Genomic DNA, 25,416 nt, shown 5'->3' on the forward strand with positions numbered 1-25,416 from the left:
TTGTATACCGGTTACCACGAAAACTGCTTTGTTTCTTTTTAACATTTTGATATTTAGAGCCCATGACAATGAATATATATCCAAATGCACACAGGTAAACAGGCAACATGACAATATTTTCACTCAAAACCTGCAGTTACGGAAAGCATGGAAGCTGGCATTACCAAAGAGTATTACTGCTGAATACAAAGAATACGCATGTGGAGCCATCTGTGGAGTGCTATTCTGCAACGAGCGCCAAACTTGAATTAAAACATCGAAAGGAACCATGAAATTCTCCGTGCAACGATGCCACGCCCACCTCAGACCGAGACGTGGGTGCATTGTTCACTTTAAATCAATTTTTTGAGCATATTTATGCATGAAACATGGAAGAACTATAAATTTTCTTAATGTAGAATGCACCATCCTGAGGGGGTTTCTTTCTTGCACCATATTGGGCGACCCATCAATTGCTCCGGCTATTTTCCCCTCAGTCATCCATCATTTCTACAGATCATTAAATGAATCAATGCATTTAATAAAAATGATGCTAAGTTTCTGTAGCTATGCTCGCTTCTAATATTCATTGTATAAACAGTTACCGCATCATAAAATTTAAGCGATATCGTAATCTTCATTTTTCTTATCACATTTTTTTGATATGATAATCTTTAAATTGCCACGCGACACCTCTCAGGGATAATTAAATTGCATATGCGAACAGTACTATTTTTACGTGAGATCAACTGGGACACCACATTTCCTTTTTAATAAATTACCATCGATACCATTCGTCCTCCGGAATCAATATCAAGTTTTCCAAGTACAATCATTCGAAGAAAAGAAATAAAATATTTTTTTTAAAGGAATTAATTCAAAATCATTTATATTATAATATTAGCCCATCTCCTAAAATAATATCTAAATTGGATAATCTATAATTTATTTCATGATTCTAGAATCATAAAAGAAAATCTGATAATATTTGTTGACATCAATTATCTTCCTCCTCTCTATATGAAAAGATAAATTTAATCTATCTTTGATCTGATTCAACTATTCCTCTTGCATTTGTTATGCGCATCACAAAAATAAAGGATAAATTCTCTTAATTACATAAATCGAAAGTACATATTCTATCTGTTGAAAACGTAGTTTAACATTCTCTGAAATTGATTATCTCATAATAATAATAATTAATTAATAAGCAGAAAAAAAATTAATATGGGTTAAAAATAAATCTAAGTCCCTAAGCCTTAGTAAACTTCATAATAAATATGCTTAATCTGAGTCCATCAGTTCTTGTTTCTTTCTTTTAAAAAATGCTTATTTTCATCATTATCAAATTGATATTCTGTCATTAACACACGCGTATCTTCCGATGTTATAACGTTAGCAATCGCAAGTAAGTTCCAAATATATATCAGCTCGAAATGGCTATTTCAAATATATATCGTTCATTAAATGAGAAATATTGGTCACCTTGACCATGTCATTTGGTTAAAATATTCAAATAACATCCTAAAATTAAATGTAGGTATCATGTAAAGATAAATTATCGTAGTTCAAATAGAAATTATACCTAATATAATTTATGGTTTCACCAATATCCAATCAAATATCAAAAATTCCGTAGGAATGCATTTGGTAACCTATTTTATTTAATTGTGGTAGAGATTTAAATTATGAAATTGTTCTATGAATTAACCCGGCATTACTCGCTAGGTCTTTACGTGCGCCGTTACTCGCTGGTGAGCGCAGCGCTCACCTTTATGTTTAAAGGCTATAATATGTCCATATAAAGATGGGGGTATTTTTAATGTGTCAATTTGAGATAGTTATTTATTTAGGAACACGGCCGAGTGGAGTAGCTATGGAGGCAAGCTCTACATTCGGGAGACGCGCGAGTTCGATCCCCACCGTTAGCTGTCCTGATAATGGTTTTCTGTTTACGCTTCCAGGCAAATACCGGGGCAGTTTCTATTCATGGACTACAGCCGATTCCTTCCACCTATTTAGCCAAATGAATTCACCATCATTGATTTCATCTGTCTTAGCTCTTCAACTGAGGTTGGCGTCAGGAAGGGCATCCGGCCGTAAAAGAAGCTATGTACATTGATATCACAGATTGCTATAAACGAAAGTTCCTCTCCTTCCTCAGAACTTGCAGACACTCTGAATCAGAGATATGATCACTTCCGTAAACCTCATCTGTTTCATTACCATCAGTCTCGATGTTCAAGACCTTTCCTCCTACGTTTCACACAACCACGAAAGTATCTGATCACTGGATGCCACAATAACTTGTAAATATTGTCTAACAACAGCCACAGTATAAACATTTCACATTAAACACAAACATAATACAAACCCTGACTTATTACAATGAGCGAAGTATAAGTAGCACAGTTCCTCGCTACTGAGCGCACCGCTCACTAAACATACACTGCCGTGCCTAATAATGAATTGCGGGTGTTTATTTTCAAAGGTAATGAAAATGACTGACGCATTCCCTTCATAACAATCTGTTACAAAGGTACAGGGACTTTCAAAGGTGGAGGTCTTGTAACATATCCTACAAGAAGCAATATACTACGAAGGTGAGCGCCGCGCTCACCATGCGAGTAACCGCGGGTTAAATACATTCTCGACACCAAACTTCAAATAATATTCAGTACAACGTTGACATATTCTCTATGAAGACAACAAGTTTCCCTTCTTTTATTTCTTATTTGGATATTTAATCTGAAGACAGTTTACGGTAACCCACATACGAAATCTACGATGTATTTCATTATACTCATGTACCACTAACCCAATATATCTCGCATTGCCATATTATCTTGCTGCATATGTCAAACATCACCATTGGCCAGTAATACACCGTATTTACCGCCAAAATTAACCTTAAGCATATCTATTTCTCCATTTATCAATATTAATTACCATAATATATCATCATTTATTCCCACAAATATATCTCGGCGAATAATTATTCGTAAATCCACATCAACATGCCGCTCAAATCCTAACTTCCCTACGTAAACATTTATCATTTCCAACAAGGCGGCAAATCATCTTAACATGTCATTAATGTACTGCAACGGTACACTTTTGGGTTAGATTTCATATGTAATACACATAAACACGTTATCCTGAAAATGAAACACATATATAAACTAAACAAGTTAATATTTACTCGCATGTCATCGCGTCGTAACAGCAACCAGATATTATTTACTCAGAAATCAACTATCTTCTTTAAAAATATTAAATCTGGGATACGTCTCTTTGTATAAGTTGTTTCAATCCCATAATGGCTGAAAATCACACTCTAAATCTCTCCTTGTTCAATTATAAACATTCCTATATTATGACATTGATTGTAAACTCTGGAAGAAATACCTACTCCCATAATGATAAATCAACTAGGACAATCTCATTGCAAAGATAGCATCGACCGAGATTTCGTCACAAAGAACTACGTAAAAACATACCAATGTTCACTGCAAATATATGAATACTACATCTACGACACATTAATTTCAAGATAATAAAGTAATTCTTTGGAACTTAACTTGCGGCTGCTGACGTTAGATGACTGGGTTAGGCTTCGATGTTGTCATCTTAGGACTGCGTAGATCGTCTCCAACATCCGTTACGTCACCATCAGGTTGTAGTTTTGGGACCCGGGATAGTAGAAACAGCTGGGCGGTCTACGTCGGAAAGTTGGCTCCATCTCCGATTTAGCCTCATGTTGTAGCCGTTAGTCATATGTGAAAGAAACATTTCCAAAATGGCAATTAATATCAAGTCCATATCCTTGAGAATGAGAATCTAGATTATATCTTTGTTTCAGGTTATTAAATCAGTAATTCAATGTTAATTCCTTGTGACAGATTTTAACAGGTAAAAATTATCAAATTAGCTTTTAAAATTTTTTTTTTTTCCAGCTAATCAACCTATAATGCGTTAAACTTGACTTGATATCTCGTAACGGCCTTCGGTCTATATTCCGACTACTGTCCGGATACTATTCAACTTGCTCTGATTTTCCGTCACGATATTTGTTCAGATATAGGTGTAATTCAAATATTTCTTCACTGTGCAGGTTCTTCATCTCTTAATAACTGAAATATCTCTCTTCTTTCTGCGAGGATTAATTTTTCTTGTGGATAAATTTACGTCGTAGTTTTGTGTACCAGATTTTTTTGTTCACCTACTTCTTTTTTAACAATTTTAAAAACTTTCTATTATTTTTTTATCACGGCCGCATGGATCCTTGATAACTTTACGTTTCACTCCGTGACCTAGGCATACTTAATTCGCCAAATGAACATCTTTGCCGTCACGTGCATGGCCTCCTTGATTTTATACGTTCGTATTATATATATATTCTGAAATCACGGCCTATTTCACTTAATATATTCGTTCTTTTTAGATGTATGGCCCAATTCCGTAATCTTCGCGATCTCATTACCGTGCATGGCAAACTTTTAATGTCATATGACAACCTTTATTCCGTTATCAGGACGATGAAAACGGTGCAAGAAGAATTAAGCTTTCAACAGGCAACAAGAATGAAAAAGTGAAAATTCTGTCCAAATACGTAATTTCAAACGTGTATAAATACCTTAAACTGTGTTCACAAATCTTGGAATATGTGATATTGTTGTGCGCCTTTTTGTAGTTCGAACAGAAACTTTCTGCAAACATGAAAAAATGTAATGAGTGGTTCAAAGTGATTTCTCACCATATCTCGTCCTAAATAAGAATTCTACTTTATGCGCTAATTCTTCTATTGTATAGTGTACAGTGGTTTGTTTTTCTTTAACTTTGTTTGAAAACATTTGAACATGTATTGCTGTGTCTCTTTTTGTACTTCTGACAGGAAAAAAAGCAAATGAACACTCATTTCATGAATTCCATGTAGACCAGGACAAAACTAAGGAGTGGTTCAAAGCAATTTCTCGGGGTAACTTTGTCCCTAACACTAATTCTGCTTCTATTGTCTGTAGCTTTCATTTCAGGAAATCACTTCAAAGATTTGCATTTTTCAGAAACCACTTATTGCCTCTCACTACAACAAACAAGCTGACACAAAGCTGAGAACACTACGTTGAAAGCTATGAAAAAATAATGTGATGAATTCTGATCTTATTGAGATTTACTTATGAATTCAATTTCAAATGTCAGTTTTACTGTAGAACTAGCATAAAGTGGAGATATGGCTGAAGTAGAAATGACATTACAAGCACAAGGATGACTGAAACACCTAAGTTTGTATTATAACTCCCTACAACAACCCTTGCCTTGAATTAGCACTTTCATCTTAGTTTCGCATTTCTATTTTCTGGTATTTATTACCCTTAATTTTTTTCATCAAATAATCCTTTAGGTGGAGTCATATTTGCCACGACAGCACAAACACGTTTTCCAAGATAATCTCAACGTGGATATTTAAACACTGACACGTAGGAACCATTACTGTTATGCCAGTAAGGCCAACGTATGAAGCTGTGTTACCTGTGCAATGAACAGTTTGCCAAGTATTTACTCAAAATACTTTTCTCACTGAATTTTTATTGAAAATTATTTTATGTTTCAACCCTGCCCCTTTCCTGACAGCACTTGATTCTTAAAACTCTAATTGAACAATCACTTTCAATCTCCAAGATTAACATCAGAAGACAAAGTATTGTGGTCAGTTCTGCTATGTATCTAAATGCTATGGATAATAAAAATAATTACTATTATTCCTCACTTCAAGGAACGTCAGTTGGACTACTCCATAATTTCATTTCGCGGCGTTATTTTGGCAAATATAAACAAAGTAGCCTTTAGGATTAATCATTTTATCAGTATTAACCTATGTAACATTCTCTGTACCCCTAAATTAAGATAAATCGGCAGTCAGTACCAGAATGTCAGCTGAACTACACCACCTCTCCGCAGTTTCATTTCAATACATTATTTTGGCGAATATTAATGAAAGTAGTCTTTAGGATTATCATTTTAACAGTATTAACCCATGTAACATTCTCCATACCTCTAAATTATGATAAATCGGCAATCAATGTCTTCCTTCCCGTTCTTAGGCCTTTCCTTTCCCATCGTTGCTATAAGACCTCTCTCTGTCGGTACGACGTAATGCAAATAGGAAAAAAAACCTCTTTGATGCTCTGTGTTGGAAACATGACTAAACTGAATACGTCACAGCCTACTTTCTGTCGCCTTCAACAAGCATATTCCTTCTCCCAGTCAGTTAGGATTATTGGCTCTGCACTTGACCTTGGACATTGCCTGAACTGTCATTTGCCTCCCTGCTGGTTCTGTATTCTCGGTCTTGTAAGTGCTAAGCAGGATCTTCAGTAGATAAAATATTTCTTCAAATCACAGTTTATATATGGAAGTCTGTAAAGGAAAACTCTACTCTTGCTGTTTCATTGACTTTCTTCCTTAGATGTTATGGTTTATAGGTCCTCTGAAGCTGAAGTCAGGTTTTCACTAAAAATGAAATATTTGGTGTATACTTTGATGTACAGTAGGTGAATAAGGGCCAGTTATTTTTCTTTACTATAGCTGGAAGTTCACTAAAACCAGTGGTGACTGTAGTTGGATCCAAGTACTGTATCTTGTTAACTCATTTTTTGGATCAGATTATTGTGCGAGACTTTTTAAAAAATTTCAAAGGAGATATTCATTCTCATAGGATATAAACATCGTTTTGATCCATATTGAATTGTGATCACAATAGTTATTAATGTCGTAATGGTCCACCTTTTCAATACTATAATATGCTATATTTTTTAATTACATTATACTAAAGTAGGGCCTTGGCTGGCCATCTTCAGTGTTAATGTAATACATCTAATAAGTGTACAAATGTACATAAAAACGAATGTACAAACACACAAGACATTAAAATCAGGGATGAAACCGTCAGATGGAACTAACAATTCTACGAATATTAATGCAGGAAAGAGTCTGGATGATGACCATACTCCAGACAACATAACGTCAATATTGCTTTCCACACCAACAACAGAAATATGGATATTCTCCACAATTCCAATCTGGTCAACAAATCGGACGCTTTTACTAAGTCAGGAGTTTACAGGTTTCAGTGCAGCGACTGTAACAGTTCATATATAGGACAAACTGGCAGGAGCTTCAAGATTAGATACACTGAACATCTCAATGCAATTAAATACAATAGGTTTTCTGCAGTTGGTCAGCACATAAAAGATTATAAACACAAATTGAATGGATTAGATCAAGATTTAACAATATTAGACAAGCTGAGCAAAGGCCCCGTACTAGATATCACTGAAGCCTCTTACATACATCCAGACCAATATTGCCATCCTAATCTCAACTTGAACAACATTTCCAAAAAGCCCAGGATTTTATTTGATTCTCTTATTTCAGTTCTCAACAGTGTTAAACTCCCTAAAAACAGCTTGTTTTTTCAGATTATACATTGCACGTTATCACGTTATTCTTCCCTACCACGCCCACCTGATTCCCCCCCCCCAACGATGTTCTTTGCTTCTAGCAAACTCCAGCACTTGCTCCTTGCCACTCTCCACGCACACATCAGACCGTTAGAGGTCTCTCTCCTACTCAACTTTAGTGTTTTGCCCTATTTCCAAGATTTCATTTTAACTCTTAACTTTCTCTTTATACATCAGGTTCCGCAATTGGATCAAGAACTTTCTGGCCATATATCTACTTTCTCTTTGCCTGCAATATGATCCACTTCTTTGAGTACCTCATATGACAGCTTCTTTTTAAGAGTTGGTGTTACAAGCTACCATCAAACTTACTTATGTTACTTTATATTCAATACTCTGTGGAAGGACTGCATACTACGACAGTTTTTGGATGTCCATGTTTTATTTTAACCTAGTGTTTAGCAGTGCTATGCTTGAGACTTTGTAACTATTTCAAAGTGATTACATCTTCAAACATTTGTTAATATTCTCACTTTCATTTTATACTTTGACCAGCAAGCACATAACTTGTTTATATTATTTTAAGCATTGCATTTTTACTTCATCCTATTGTCATTTACTAAGGGTCTATTATATGTACTACGTACTTGTATATCTTTGTCCATACGACCTGTTTCAGCTGATGATGGTGTCCATAGACATCGAAACCAGTACTGAATAAAACTGTTGTGATCATATCAACAGCATATTATGTATTGAAAAAAAAGGTGGAACAATCAAATTTCCTTCTATTGTATGCATACTCCAGATGTGAAGAATTTAGAGCCTAATTTATTTTTCAAATTTTACACATAGTTCATCCCAGATTTTCAAGTAAATTGTGTTTGTACATTTGTTTTTATGTCAATTGTGTGTTTGTACATTTTAGTTATTAGATGTATTACATTAAAGGCCGAAGATGGCCAGCAAAGGCTGAAACTAGTCCCTAGTTTAGTAATGTAGTTCAAGAATATTGCATATTATAGTATTGAGGAGGTGGACAGTTACGGCATTAATTTTTATAATTATTATCGTAATATTCATTCTGATATTGGCCTCTTCGTGTAGAAGAAAGTGATTTTATGGCAGTTTGGATGGCACTTGGGTACTCGTCGTGCATGTTTGGAATCATAGAAAAAAAAATTGTTACCTGAAGTAGCATAGAGGAGAGATCATTCCTCAATGCTTGCCAGGGATCCACCAACCTGTTCCAAAGAAGTATTCTTCCATATATATTAGAATTGAAACAAAGAAAGCCTAAAACAGGAAATTGTGACAATTTTCTTTTTCCCCTTTTCGGTAAGGGGTCATCCATTTTTTCAGTAAAATCTAGTGCTTGCCTGATTTTATCCTGTGCTTTAGAAACTTAATTTCCAATTCTGGAGGTGCTCATGACCCTGAAATTTAGTCGACCTATGCAAAAAATGAGTACCAGGTTAATTCCTGGGGGGCAAAGACAGCTGGGAATAGAGCTAACCACTCTACGCCACATCGGAATCCATTAGTCCATAAATAGTCGGGGCTTGTATGGTAAGTGACCTCTTGTCTTCATCACGAGATGGTGCAGCTCTTTTGAGGCATACCCCCAATTGAGGCAAGTTGCATGTATCATTATTAACCACATACCAGCCCTTCTACCATTTTTAAATTTCTGGCAGTACCGGGAATCAAACCTGGACCTCCAAGGACAGCAGTTAATTGTGCTAACCGTTAAGGTGCTCTCAATTGGAACTCTTAGGGATTCAAGAGTTCTTTCTGAAGCAAAATTATTTGTTCCTCCTGAGGTTCTCTCCGTTTAAGGTTTGATGTCCTACTGAATCTTTTTAAAGCACCCTTCTGGTTTAGAAGTATTTAATACATCTATTAAATAATGTAATTCCTAAGCAAAAGTTTGTCAGTTCACTGTCTTCAAATCCATCTGAGTTTATCTGTCTAAGAAACTTAGTACAATTTGAAACAGAATTAACAACTAAAAGGCAAGTTGTGCAGTGAAATGAAATTGCGTCTACATGTGCAGATGTTAGCTTGTGGCAAACTTTCAAACCTGAAGAATTATGGCAATTATCCCTTTCGAAAACATGTCAATAGAATTTAAAGTTTAAAACTCCATTATAGTAGTACACTTGCCTTTTGTCATAGACATTTCTCATTTAATATGTACAAGCAACTGAGAAGGCCCAAATTCTCCTACTTCCATCAAAAGGATTAGGAATATAGCATAAGAACTTCTCTTCTTTCCCATTTATTCCTGAACATTTCCACACATTTTTATTAGACTGGTTTTCGTCTAAGGAGATACAAATATGCCAATTTTCTCCACTGTTAAAACCACCTGGATTCAAATTTTTTGCAAACGATCACTTGGTGTGGAAGTTTGGCTTGCATGAACATCAGTTAATTGAACCCTTTTATGCAATAGGGGCACATAATTGAAAACCATTGTTTGATTTGATTTCCCCCTCCCCTGTTATTCGGCGTGTTCGCCAAATCGTGCTCTTCACTTTCACTTAATAAGACTCCTAGTTCTTGCCTTCACAGATCACTACTCAACATAAACATATTACAGCTATTGATAGCAACCCTCGCATAGCAATGGTGCTGTCTGTAGCTGACGAGTCACTGCAGTCCCTATATTTGACAGTAGTAAACAACTTAAGAACTCGCACTTTTTCTTCTACTTGCTATGCTTAGAATGTATTCATGGATATATGTATACAATGTGTAGAAATTATGTATTCTAGATTTGCAAGTTTACAGGTTTTTTAGAGATGATTTTAATTCTCCTTTGGTGGTAGAGTTGAGGTTTTATATAAATTTTGAGTTTTAAGAATTGTGCATTGTTGAAAAATGAATTGTGATTTTAGTTGTGAAATACAGTTTGCTTCATTTTTCTTGTGTAACACATAGCTGTTGGTTGGAAATTAACTTGGCTGGATGTTTGTTTTAGCTACCCTTAACTGAAGAAGTACAATCTTCTGCTGCAGACTCTACAACAAGGCGCAGATCGAAAAGCTGTTCTTCACTTTTTGCTGTCCCCAAAGGTGCAGTCTCTTTTTGAATAAATTGACATCCAGGTATTACTGTGCATTACTTCCTTGTAATGCACAGAATTCTTTTGTCAAAATCCTTGATAGGACTTTCCAAGATCTGTTAACTGTCCTTTTTCCCAGTTCATGTACATACAATGACTAGCAAAAAGAAAATTCACATGTTCATCTTTTCTTTAAATTTTTATTTACTTACTAATATTATTAACTGATACGATGTATGTATTGTCTACACACTCCACTTAATTAGCAATGTTTTAATTTACATGGTTCAGTTTGTCAAGATGTTGGAGATTGTTTTGCGGTCTGCATGGTTATTTCTATAATGCTTTTGATGGTCTCTATTCAATAACACTTTATGATCATTGTTGTTTGCTTCATTCTTTTTTAAAATCAGCATCCTGCACATCTTACAGTGAAAACTCTGGCTTCTGAGAGCCTTCTTACAGTTTTGAAAGGAATGTAGACAGCTAAAGATGCCTTTAAGTTCAGAAGCTCCTGTGAGAGCAGTAGTACTGGTGAAAGATGGAAGTTCCATTATGTTGCAGAAGTGTTGGGAACACAGGCTTTAACCCTGTCGAACACTAGGGATGGGTTCAAAGGATGGGACCGGTATATACTATACAGTCCTAGGAAGTTCAAGGGACTAGGGCTGTTCTGTTCGTGTTGGGAGGTTGTTCACCGCATTAATGCCTCTTTAATTCCAGAGATTCTTACATACAAAATACAAGGAAACGAAAGGAAGAAAACCTCAACTGTTTGAAAAGGCTTCATCTAACACCAGATGACAACGTATTGAATAAAAAGGATGTTTTTATACCCCCGGAAAATAAGAACCCAGTTGAGAGAAGTTGATTTGGTAAGTGGTGTAATCTCTCTCAGAAAGGGAAAGGCGTTATAGTAGAACCTCAGTAATTCAAAATCAGTTAATGCAAAATCCAACCTTATTTGAATAAGCTCTTGTTCCCGGAAATATGAGGTACGGTTTTGCATGTTATTTAAATTAATTCGAAATACAGATAATTCGTAATATGAAGAACAGTGTCGGTCTCATTACCGAAATTGACTTTAAATTCAGAACTGCCTTTACGTTTAAAAAAAAAAAAAAGTATTTTACAGAGTAATTGAAGTTCAAAATTTATCCAAGTCATGATAGAATGAGTTCCGGAATGTGCAGGGGTAGCTTTCTGCACTTTCACTCACTTTGATGTGTCTTAGAGTGTGCTTCATATTTGCTAAGTTTGAGTGAAATTGTAATTCTTTTGAATTCAGCGTTTTATGGAACGCCACAATATCACGCAGCAGGCAGTGTGCGTAGAAGCAGAACCTGCAAACTCGGGCGAAAAAGCGTGGCTCATATAATCAGTTTGTACGCAGAGAACAATATCGTTAATGCCAAACCCAAACGGACTAATCGTTTAAAAGGAGAGAAGTGCCAGGCGTTGAATCGTGCAAGGGTGGGGTCATTGTACTGTTGCGATGCACACAGAAGTGAGACTTTCTCCCCTTGTCGTAGGAAAGTTTTATAAGTCACGATGTTTTAAGGGCATCAGGTACTTTCCGTGCAAGTACAGGGTATCTAATATGGATACACTATAGTAATCCATTGAATAAAGCACTTGCACGGGGGAGCCAGCATAGATTTCTCCTCGTCTTTGAATTGGGCTTTCTCTCTCTCTCTCTCTCTCTCTCTCTTTCGTTGTGTGAGGTATGTTTGCCAGTGGTTTATCTAAGTGCATTATTTGAATAATGTAAATGCACCTTGTGGAATAGTTTTTTCCATAGCATTTGAAAGGCTTGAATCAAGGTGATTGCATGCATTAATGGTTCTTAGAGATACTTAAAGATACTTTGGTGGGTGAAGCTAAAGACCTATGTGGAGTAACAGGATTGACCAAGAAAGAGACACCTTGGTGGAATGACACATTGGCTATAAAAGAGAGAAATTGGGCAAAAAAGATGCTAGACAAAGAAAATCAGAGAGATGCACAAGATTCAGGTGGCCAAGAAATGATTACAGGAACGTTACAGGGCATAAGAACTTACAGCTAAGAGGATAGTAAGAGAAGAGAAAGAGGGAAAAAAAATGGAATGAGTTTGTGGAAAAGTTGGAATAGGATAGCAGAGGAAGCAAGAAACTTCTTTACAGAGTAATTAAAAACAAGCAAAATAACCTAGAAGACATCAAGGTAATAGAGCAGGACAGTGGATCAGTAGTACGAGAGGAAGATGAAATCGGGAGAGAATTCAAGACCTTCTTTGACAAGCTCCTGAATGGAGAGGTATCATGTAATTCAAAACAGAAAAGAATCTGAAAAAAGTGAAGAGCCCAGCAAAAATATGGAGCCACTGATCACATGGCTGGAGAGAAGAGCCTTTAAAGTATGAAGAAAGGGAAAGCTGCAGGAATAGATGAGTTAAGTATGGACATGTTGAGAGCAGGAGGAACCCCAGCAATCCAATGGCTATATAGACTCCTAAATGTTGTATGGCAGCAAAATACCATCCCAGAAGACTGGAAGAAAGGTATAATTGTTCCTATATTCAAGAAAGGCAGCAGATGGAAATGTACCAACTACCGTGGCATCACTACTCTCTCATGGACTAAAAATTCTGGAAAAAAAATTACAGAGGATAGATTACGGGAAATTGTAGAACCACTTTTAGAAGAGGAACAATATGGCTTTAGGCCTGGAAGATCTACAACAAATGTTATATTTGCTGTCAGGATGCTAATGGAAAAACATTGGTAAAGAGAGGAGCATTTATATCTACTGCTCCTTGACATTGAAAAGGCCTATGACATCATACCAAGGGAGCTTATTTGGGAGTGTCTGAGAAAGCTCAAAGTTTGAGGCAGTGTAATTTCAAAAGTTAAAGTGCTTTACGAGAAAACCAGAAGCTGTGTGCAAGTCAGTTCTGGACTGTCAGGCTGGTTTGAGACAAAAAGGGGAGTACAACAAGGTAGTGCTTTGTCGCCCCTATTATTTATCATTGTAATGGATACCCTATTAAAGGTGCTAAAAGGAAAAGGGCAACAAGACTTAAAAGTATTTGCATTTGCAGATGATGTAGTAATTTGGGGTAACTCAGAAAGATGTGGAAGAGAGACGGCAGGGGTGGAGTCAGGAGTTTGAGAGAGATGGATTGAACATTAACAAGGCTAAAACGGTGGTGTTGAAGGTACAGAAGGGTGACAACCAGCCGGAAATCATGCTAAATGGCACTAAGCTGGGCAGTGTCACAGAATTTAAGTACTTGGGTAGTATAATGTCCAAGGATAACTTAGCTAAATATGAAGTAAACAGTTGAATCAGAAAAGCAATACATTTTTACCTCAAAGTAAGACAGCTACTATGGGATAAACAAGTACCACTCAAAAATAAGATTATACTGTATAAATCATACCTACACCCCTATCCTCACATACAGCCTGGAAACCGCTACATTAACAAGAAAGGACAACTCGAAACTCCAAGCAGTAGAAATGAAGTTCCTACACACAATGATCCAGAAGACCAGGAGGGATAAAATCAGGAATGAAAGTCAGAAGATGTAGGGCTAGAAGACTCCTTACTCCAGAAGATCCAAAAGGCAAGACTGAAGTGGTTTGGTCATGTGAAAAGAATGAGTGCCAATAGGTCTGTAAGAAAGGAGTATGAAAGAGAAATAAGGGGAAAGAGAACAGTGGGCAGACCTAGAGGAAAATGGACAGACTTAGTGAAGAAGGATATAGAGGAGAGCGGTCAGGATTGGGAGCGGATTGTGAACGAAGAATGGGTCATGGACCGGACAAAATGGAAGGGGCTCGTATACCACACCTGGGAAACTGGAGTTGGTCAATGATAATACCTTGTGACGCGACAAGGCTTGGCATTTCTGAATTACGAGAGAAGTGCCATGGTGGGAAATCGTACAAGGATAGTCACTGTACTGTTTTGTAATGCAGACAGAAGTGAGACTTTCTCCCCTTGTCATAGGAAATTTCGATAAGCCACGATGTGTTACGGGCATCAGGTACTTTCCGTGTAAGTACACGGCATCTAAAATGCATACGCTACAGTAATCCAATGAATAAAGCGCATGCACAAAGGAGCCAGCATAGATTTCTCCTCATCTTTGAATCCTGCTTTTTCCTCTTTTGTTGCGTGAGCTTGTTTGTCAGTGAGTTATCAAAGTGCATAATTTGAATACTTGTGTGTACCTTGTTACATACATTTTGGAAATAGGTTTTTTCCCGTGGCATTTGAAAGGTTTAAACTGTGAATCAAGGTTAATTGCGTGCAGTAAGGGTTGTTAGACTATTTTGTGACGCGATAAGGGTTGGCATTTTTGAATTATTAGTTGGCGGTAAATTCGAAGTCCTATTTTTGGGTCCAACGACTTCGAATTAACCTTTTGCGTCAACATCCTCCAGCCAGTCAGTGGGTTAGTCGCCTTCAAAGATTATCTTGTGGTGAATGGCGTGATGCCTCGAAAATGACAGGCAACGCAGGGGCTGTACGAGCTATTCCAAGCAGGACCATCGCCATTAACTGCCATGAGGTAGATACTCGTGCTCACCTCCTCGGTTACTGCTCGCTTGGAGAAGCTCTACGAAATACTTGGCACCATAAAATACGACCCACCATTGCTCAAGCGTTAAGGGACTACATCCAATAGGTACAATATTTTAATTTGCTGCCTTAATACTTTTCATTTTGTCCATCTCTTTGACCAGTCTTAAATGTTCTAAAATGTTAATAAAACATCTATATTATTTTTATGAACTAAAGTGTGTCGCTACCTGTTACAATGTGTTCTTCAGATTGAGTATATTCTTTGTCTTGTTTTGTGAACTCTGAATTAAGTTTTTTTTTAAAATGTAAAAACAGTGTTCCATAACGTCTTTCCAGTTGCAGCATATGCTGCCGAGATATTGTTAGTAAACACGTGACAGCAAAAAATTTATTTGAGATAGACAGCACATGGCACATGATTATACTGAGATCACTTAGAATTTCAGCCAGACTGTCCTACAATCCAGCAACAAGCACAGAGATTCTTCAGCGACAGATAATAGCCAGCTGTTTAGGAAATAAGTTATTGTCGGCACTTCAGAAGGCTCACTCAAGAGGTTGCCGTTTCATGTGATGGATTGCGCAGACTTGAAAACGGCCTTCCAAGGACAAAAGGAATGAGGATGAAAGCATTCTCAAAGAAAAACTCTTGAAGGAGAATATGGATTGCATCTATGGTATCCCCTGGGCCCATAGCAGAGTATGTTATTTCCACTTGCTCCGTGCTCACCTGATTTTTTTTTTCCTTTCAGACCTCCCACGGTCAGCTCTTGTTCTCTTCTGACCCTGGTGGTGTGTGGTTTGCACGACCTGGAGAGTCTTTCATTTACTTACCTTCTGTGAGTAATAATAATAATAATAACTTAAATGTTTCCACCTTTTCAATACAATATATTCACAAGATTACAAAATTATACGGTACTAGTTTCGACCCATCTAGGGGTCATCATCAGCCGTATTGGAGCAAAGATCATTTGTGGCGAAATCCTAAGACAATATTATTTTAAAGAATAACAAGTGAAATGAGATGTTATGGTAATAGTTAATAATACAAGGAATATACATAATAAGAGGTTTTTAACAAAGAATAAAGTATAAATGGGGTGTTGTAAAAATTATAATATATATATATATATATATATATATATATATATATATATATATTATAATATATAATAATATATAATATATATATATATATTATAATATATATTATATTATATTATTCTTTGTTAAAAACCTCTTATTATGTATATTCCTTGTATTATTAACTATTACCATAACATCTCATTTCACTTGTTATTCTTTAAAATAATATTGTCTTAGGATTTCGCCACAAATGATCTTTGCTCCAATACGGCTGATGATGACCCCTAGATGGGTCGAAACTAGTACCGTATAATTTTGTAATCTTGTGAATATATTGTATTGAAAAGGTGGAAACATTTAAGTTATTATTATTATTATTACTTATATATTGTTCAATACGGACCAAAAACATGAAATTCATAACCATCAATTACCTTCTGTGGCCGTTCTTTTTCATTTGCTGATCTCTACCTTCTTCTAAGGGTCGGACCACTTGTTTTTACCCTCCGATTAGTGTTAAGAGTGGATGGTTACCTAGGCGTTCTACCTCTTAAAACAATTGCCGCAACCTAAAACAAAACAAATGAACGGTGGACATCATTAGTACACAGGGGAGGAGTTGTACAGTGAAACCTCATTAGTGCGTTCCTCATGAACATGTTTTCCTACTTAGCACATAGTAAATTTGAAGTCCTAATTCTCATCGTATTAAATCCATATAAAATTACCTCACTTATAGTCACAAATTTTTGCTATTACCGCTCAATACGATCACATTTTTCCTAGGCCTGAGAAAAGTTGTCATCCCTTGAAGGAGCACGATTTCCAGCTCGGGTAAGAGCCCTTGCCGCAGTTGCATAACGGAAAAAGGCCTTAAATTCTGGAACCTCACTGGGTAATAAGTTGTACCTTTTGGGAGCAAGCCGTTAGCCTCAGAAATGTTCAGTTTTGCTTACCGGTTAGCAGTCAGACTTCTGAATAACACAATGAGCCTGTTTGTGCTTGTATATTGCAGTCCATTCAGAAGTTAGAAATGTATTTCGTGTTTAGTTGCACAATGAAGGGTAGCGAATATTTGTTGCATGATAGCCTACGTCTGGAACATAATAGTGTGAAGTTGACCAGCATAGTGATTTGTCTCGTGATATCCTAATAATGGATATGGAAAAGTTGTGAACTAATGAAGACAAAATTAGTCTGTCACCAAGTAGACTGGCTTCAGCATCTTTAAGCGTGCAGAATCGGCGTGAATGTTGAAACTCGTACCTTCCAGTTTTGACTTGGATAACTTGAGTTGGTCTTGGTCGGTCGAAGTTTTGTTAGATTCAAAATGGCGGCCAGTCATTCTGTTAAATCAATCAATACTGATCTGCATTTAGGGCAGTCGCCCAGGTGGCAGATTCCCTATCTGTTGCTTTCCTAGCCTTTTCCTAAATGATTTCAAAGAAATTGGAAATTTATTGAACGTCTCCCTTTGCAGTCGCACATGGAGATGTAAAACTCCAATTCATTGTCCAGAGTGTGTGACCAGCAAAATGTTTAATAACCCACTGGTCCGAAATAAAAGGCTTCTACTAACATTTGTTTTAGAGACGGTGTGATCTGCAATAATACTTAAATATTTTTTTGGGCCCCATGCAAATATTTTCATATTTGTTTGATGTTTTTAACAATTTTCAGTGCACTATTGTTATTTTATAAGGCCCGGCAAAATAGTTTTCATATTTGTCGTGTGTTTTTCACTCAGTACTCTCTACTCATAGTTTTCACTGTGCCCACTGATATGACGTAAAATCCCCTTGTGTTGGAAAAAACGTATCTAGCGTTTCCATATCCCTATTGGAAAGTTTTTATTCGTGTATTCAGTAGTACGTTTTCTGGCTTAACATGTCCATCTTCCTTGTCCCCTGCAGAAACGTCTTAATGAGGCTTTTACTCTAATATATAACAGAACATCTGTTATTTTCCCACATGTATTACGAAAAATCTAGCCTTTAAGTTTGTTAGAGACTAGGTCAGGTTACGTGTAAGGACACTCATTATTAAAGTTCTTATTGACTATGATGATTAGAGTAGAATTTTCTTGTCCATCTATTCAATACTTATGTTTTGGCTTTATTAACCCTTTCCTGCCCTTAGCGCCCGAGAGCGCCCAGCTGCATTATCTGCACACACGAACTATGCAATAGTTTTGTTTTCTTTGGCTTTGAAGTGTTTATGAAGCATTTATGAACACGCAGTACGATCTAAAAGGCTTAGGAAATGAAAGAAGAGCAATAATCTGTCTTGACGTCGCCTAGGAAATGGTCTTGAACTTCTGCGAGCGCGGGACAGCTGTTTCGTTCGTAAACATGATGGGATTGAATACTGCGGATATTGAAACTGAGCTGAATATAGGCGACGATAGTGACACAGAATCGTTCAGTAGGGGTGGAGGTGAATTTTTGGTGAGGGAATAACGTATCAACGAAGATAATTTTAGTGATAACAGTGATGTAAGTGAAAACTGATATCGAGGATTCGGACCTGATTACGATGTTGCGGCATTTCGGTTAAAACAAATAAGAATTCCCTACCACGTAGCACGTCAATAGCAAACTCCCCGCCCAACATCTCTTCCCCTCAACCCCCTACCCGCCCTTCACAACAGCTCTTTCATACATACAACACAAGGAGTAGAGCCACAACAGACAATAGTCACAGTAACACAATAAGGCCCTCAAGATTCTCTAGCAGCAGACAAAGGGGTAAGTGATAATGCAACATCAACACTCACATTATAAGCACAACACACACACACACACGCGCGCGCGCAGTATTACTTAAGTTCATTTCCATTTGTTCCAGAAGCTTCTTCCATTCCATAAATCGAAGGAAACAGTCAGATACCAGTACTCAAAATTTGGATTGAAGCCCCTTTTAACCATAACTTACATCAAAACGATCAACTTCCAACGGAGAGTCTGGTCGCTACAAACAAGAATTAAATTGTCAATACTTCCTCTGATCAAATAGCCAAACTGCAGCAGCAAGCCTCATCAAATCTAGGAGCCATTTTCCAACGAACTCAAGACTTCAATTCTAGATTATCATCATGATTAATCACGCATAATGCAAAATTACAGTCTTTTTAAATAACATTATTTAGAGAGCACAATTCTTAACTATAATTCTCAATACTGAAATGTTACTGTAATCTAGAAACCAACGCACTTCAGAAACTATGGCTCCTGTATATTAACATCCAATATTTATATTTGACTCAAATTTTAATGCCAAATTATAGTTGAATCAATTTTATTTTAACATTGCAAACAATTTTTAGCCAAATTAACAACTGTGTTTTGGACGTCAATGTGTTTTAGAATTAAGAGTTAATCCATTTTAACATTTCAAATCATATTGTCATAATTTTTAATGTGTATATTATTCTTGTTTTAAATATTGTTATCACTGAAATCAGATTTACATTCAATGTAATGAAATTTGTAACAACAACCCAAAAATGGCAAACCTTGAGGCAATAGTATAGGCTGATGATGCTTATGAATAAAAGCGAAACATGTCCCGGTAAATTAGTGTTGTAACATTACAACTTAACAACACAAACTGTAATTTGTATTGAAAAGGTGGATCAAAATAACCAACAAATTGTTAGTATATCATAAAACAAATGTTTCGTTTCATTACTCCGAATGATTATATGGATGATTTTGAACCTGTCCATAATTTCGAAAGAGTATTACGAGAAATATATTATTTTTGACATATGTTAGGAGACAAACTATTCAGTGAGATAACCACTTGCATATATATCAATGCAGCATTCAAAAAGGCACATTCTGGAAACAGATACAGAATGTGAAGACACTTGCTCAGGGGAAATAGAAGCTGATATACAGTATATATTCCACTTCCGGAATCGCGCGGTTATTGGCCCGCAACTCAACATGAGAATGTGACACATAGCCTACTTGACTCCCTTGCCTACTGTCAGTCGCAATCAGATTGGGGAGTTTTCATGATCAGAGTTACAAGTATAAGGTTAGAATCCCAGCACATGGGAATATGGTTGAAAGAAATGTATCTTATTAAGCATTTGTCCATCTTCGGTATTTCTAAAAAAACGGCTAGAGACCATACAAAAAAAATCTAAAGGCGGGTGCACCCCAGGTTGACAGACGCGGGAAACATACAAATCGATCGAAGAAGCATTCAGAATTAATACTGTGTTCTATTAAGGATCACATGGTCTTTTAGAGGAAGGTAGAGCCATTATAGTCTCCACGATTCACGAAAAGTGTACTTGCCAAATAGCTTACCAGTTAAGAAAATGCATGCTATGTTTATGGATGAGAATCCCAATAGTCCTGTCATATGAAACTTACCGGATAATATTCTGTACCAAATTTAACATAAGTTTTGGATATCCTCGCACGGATACGTGCAGTACATGCGACACTTATTCAGCTGAGGTTAAACTATTTTTTTGCTAGTTTCTTTACGTCACACAGACACAGATAGGTCTTATGGCGACGATAGGTTAAACTTAGATAGTCACAAATAGAATCACTTAACAAATGTTGTGGTGCAGAGCGTAAATAAATTGAAGCTCAATTATAGGCTATAACTTAGGCATTCAAAACAAATTGCACCTTAAAAATGCTGAACAGTTTAATACATGTAAACGACTTGCGAGCGAGGCTCACTTTCAAGGGAAGCAATAGCGATGGATTTCCAAAAGAATTTATGCATGCCTAATGCCCCCGTTTTGCCGGGCAGCTCAGCCGGTAAGCAAAAGTTCCCAGAGGCGGAACGTTCGCTTACAGGCGACGCTAAATTATAGGGGTCAGGGACAATCTAAGGACTGACGACAAATGAAAACACTAAAAAGAAATGGGTTTTAACATTTATTAAATAAAACATTAGCACTCTCCAGATTCAATAAATATTTTCCAAAATCTTGAAATAAATTATTTATCTCTTCCCTGCTGGAATGCACCTCACAGTTCTCCATTAAATTTCATTCTGTAAAGATACGAAAGTGGGTCTTAATGAATTGTCTTAGAAAATTAAATGAACTATTATTTGAGAGAATCCTATCTCAAAATATCAAAATTCTGAATTATATCTTTCTTTTGAATTATAATTTAACATGACAATACTCTGCGATTTATTTAACCGTGAGTCAAAATTTTACCTCACACGAAAAATCCAATAACTCATTTTTATTAATTAAATATTATTTCAATTAATTATTTAAGCTTCAAGTTATATAATAAAATTATTTTGAAATCCAATATCCAACTCATTTAACTCTTATTTTTATGTCAATTGTCCTAGTGTTGTGCACAACTCACAATAAAGACTTAAATTTCTCGCATTGTAGCGTTAGACATTTTACATTTTGTGAGCTTAGTTCATTGACGCGATCCTTGCTTAAGTATTTTCCCTCGAAGCAAAGATTCTAATCTATCTTATTCCGTCATAAAATCACTTAAAGATTCATAATTGAGCCAAATATGCTCGCCACAAAACAACAAAAAAAATCGAGACTTTACGCGCTCAGCGTACACATAACATGACGAAATATAACCATGGAAATTACAATTACAAACAAAATCAGTCATTCATCCATCTCACATTCAAGCTTTGGTCCACGGTAATATTATTAAACAAATTTATCGAATCCTATCTCTTTATTTTTATTTTTAAATTTTATTTGAAATATGAGAGCTTCTCTCGATGACCATATCAGACAAGGGCTACCATTACGATCGTCTGACGTGTGATTGTGACAGGATTATCACTTTTCCAATGAAATAAATTCCACAACGATGTTCCAGGATAATTTTACAGTAGAAATCGTCACTAAAAATTCCATAGAACTGCCTAGTCACAGATAAATAAACATTCGCGCATACGGTCTATGAGTCACGACTGCGTTATTTTTAATCTCTTATTATCACAAATTATTGATCAACTTGTGCTGCATAAGAAGAAATTATGTTCAAAAACACACTCTCTTCCTTAACTGACTCATGTAATGGACACACAAATAAAATCCTATCTTAAGATCCATTTACAAGTCTCAAAAATACCAATAACAGTAATTGCAAAATTTGTGGACATCCAAGCCACGACCAATATTCCAGGCCAACATCTACTTCAATATAGCACACATTAATCACTTATAAGCACAGTAATAATTACACTCATGACCTTTAAACATTCTATTAGACCGTAATAATGTCAATTATTATTATTATTATTATTATTATTATACGCGCGCGGTCGCGTCATCGCAGGCTATGGTTTAATGAAATCATAGATGACTCTATTCTATTTCGAATCTATGGTAAACCACAAAACGTCAAGGAAAAATCCTAAATTCACAGAACACGTCGATATTCTGTCCCAAATAATTCAGAAGTTATTCCATCATTAATTTATAAATTAATAACTATTATCGCGTGGGTCAAATATTTTTAACACTTCCCTAGACTTATCATGGGACAGTGAGAACATGTCACGAAGCACTCACTCAAATAGAACAAATTATAGGTCCCAATTACACTCTCACACACATCAAATCTACCAACACCAGTGAAAGAAGAGTGAAATTCCTAACTACAAAGACTATTAGAAATGATTTCAAATATTCAAGCAAGGACTACGTCTACATAATGATTACAACAGAAAATAGAGAAAAGTATAATTTAAAATCTTAGCTGTAGTAGACTTGGCTTCTGGACTCGGTTGATGATCAGTGAATATTTAACCAAAATCCATCTCCGATGTTATTCTCTCCCGGGCTGAATTATGCCTCACATTTTAATGATACATGGCTGCAGCAGGCGAGGACTTAGGACAATTACAAACTCCGTCGTAATGCTGAAGTTCCATTCTTCCAAAGTATTTCAGGACTGCTAGGAATCTTGCGTCTTCTGGTGAAAGCTGAAACTAAAAGATCTGTCTTAGAAATAATTCCTAACACACACTCGATTCTTCAAGATGGCACAGTTTTACCTACTTTAGAAAATTTTCTTCACATTTATAAATTTAAAGAAATCTGAACTGCTGCGTTTCCGATATTTCGGCGTCACAAAATTTCCTCAGAAGCAGAAAATTTATCGTCTTTCCTCAATGAATGCTGGTAATATTCCACGTCGGATACGTTGTTTCCAATAACACGTGCTCATACAATTATTCCCGTAGACAACTGAGCAAATTAGCAGAACAGAATGAGCAGAATAGAATGAGAAAGATTTTCCCAAGTACATGGGTATTTATTTCTTCAAGACGTAGGTGTGTTTGTTAATTAAATTTAATTGGCTGAGATTTTGCGATCGGGCTAACCTTGCGATTCAATTGGTTAAATATCATGACATCAAAATCTCAAAGTATTGATCGCTTTTAATCTGGTCGAGTTCCTGTCCACGTGCCACCCTTCTGATGTCTTCAACAAGGCACAAAAAAAACCCAGACTCGCTTACAGGGCACGGGGAAACCTGTTTCCTGCTGGCTATCAGATAGTGCAGAGTTGAACTCACCTTGCTGGATGATAATTTTATGCATGGTTCCACCCAAGTAATAAAATATTCTTTCCACACAAACCAATAACCAATTTTCAAGGGTGCATATTCTCCCGTGGCTGAAAAAATGATTTGATGGGCAGATTAAATCATTATTATCTGGAAATATAATTAACATGTCCCTTGAAAATTTTGAAGTACAGTTGTGTGTCACACTATTCCATAGTTATTCCAGATGACGTTCCAGCACGTAGCCTACTATTGTCCAGTTCCAGCGCAGCACAAAGCAAGCGTAATTGACTCATGGCGGCATCTTGTAACTCCTGACACTCTTTGCATACTTCTTCAGTCATATTGACCTGCGTTGAAGCATGAAGGTATATTGGATCCTCATCTTCGTTCCATGACGTTTCCTCTTCAAAGATGACGTTTATTTGATTTATAGCAGATTGTTTAGGGCAGTTATAACTCTTCAAATTTGAACCATTATGAACTCCTTCATATGATTGATCAAGACTTTGTATGCGATAGGCATTGTTCCCATAGACTTTAATAATTTTGTACGGCCCAATAAATAACGGTGCAAACTTGGCATAAAATTTACTTGTGGTTTCTGAGGAAGCTGGTTTCTTGAGTAACACAAGCTCATGTAATTTTAATGGACGACGAAACTTCTTGTTTCTGACACGTCTTTGCCTTCTCTCAGCTTGTTCCCTTAGAGATTTTGCTGCCTTCTCAATATTCTCCTCCAGGGTAGGTTTTACATTTCCTGGGCATTGAATGATACTATCCCAAGGTCGGTAAGGTCGTCTGTCAAAATGGAGAACAACTGGAATCTGAGATGTTGCCTCGTGTATAGTGTTATTTAAGCATTCCATCATAACTGGTAACACATCTACCCATAACCAATGTGTATTTCCGCAGAAAATACGGCAGAATTTTGACAGTTCCTGCATTACTCTTTCAGCTGGATTGCTCGATGGATGGCGGACAGAATTCAATATATGCTTAATGCCCAATTGTTCCATAGCTTGACGAAATTCAGCGGAGGTAAACTGTGATCCGTGATCAGTCAATATGGCCTTTGGCTTGCCCATATGAGGTATCAGGTTGCGGATTATCCGACGGATTACAGATTTTGAATTCGCCTTTTGGATAGGATACAAGGCAATATACTTAGAAAACACGTCGATAGTGACTATTACATGTCGGTTTCCCCTCCTAGAGATCGGGACTGGTCCAAATAGGTCCATTGCAAATAACTGTTTAGGCCCTGTAGGTATTATGGGAATAGGACTATGCTGAAGCAGAGGAGAGCTAGGTTTTACTCGCTGACAAGTATCACAGGTGCGGACTACATTACGAACAATGGTTCGAAGTTTCTCCCAAGTGAATTTCTCTTGAATAGTGGCAACCGTCTTGTCAATACCACCATGACCTGTTATTCTGTGCGTATGCCAGATAAGGGATTCCTGTAATTTTGGAGGCACCACAACTCTAAGTTCAGATTTTGCAGAATCAATGAATTTAAATAATATTCCATCCAAATATTGGTAACGTGAAGCTTTCCTCTTACATCTTCTGTAATTAGGTTCTCCAGGTTTGATTCTCTTCTCCAAAAAGTCTATGATGTTTCGTAAGTCTTTGTCTCTTTTCTGGGCTTGCCGGATGTAACGTAATTTTCTTAAAAATTCGTGGTCCTCTGGAA

General features: G+C 36.5%; 1 protein-coding gene across 1 annotated transcript in view; it reads left to right on the forward strand.

The window, feature by feature from the left end:
* borr (borealin-related) overlaps positions 1 to 25,416 on the forward strand; it is a 196,568-nt gene that overhangs the window by 81,811 nt on the left and 89,341 nt on the right. The window contains exon 4 of the mRNA XM_068228867.1: positions 10,426 to 10,519. Coding sequence (XP_068084968.1) covers positions 10,426 to 10,519 — 94 coding nt within the window. The remainder of the gene's footprint in view (positions 1 to 10,425; positions 10,520 to 25,416) is intronic.

The sequence above is a fragment of the Anabrus simplex genome, chromosome 8 (genome assembly GCF_040414725.1).
Source record: "Anabrus simplex isolate iqAnaSimp1 chromosome 8, ASM4041472v1, whole genome shotgun sequence".
Taxonomy (NCBI): domain Eukaryota; kingdom Metazoa; phylum Arthropoda; class Insecta; order Orthoptera; family Tettigoniidae; genus Anabrus; species Anabrus simplex.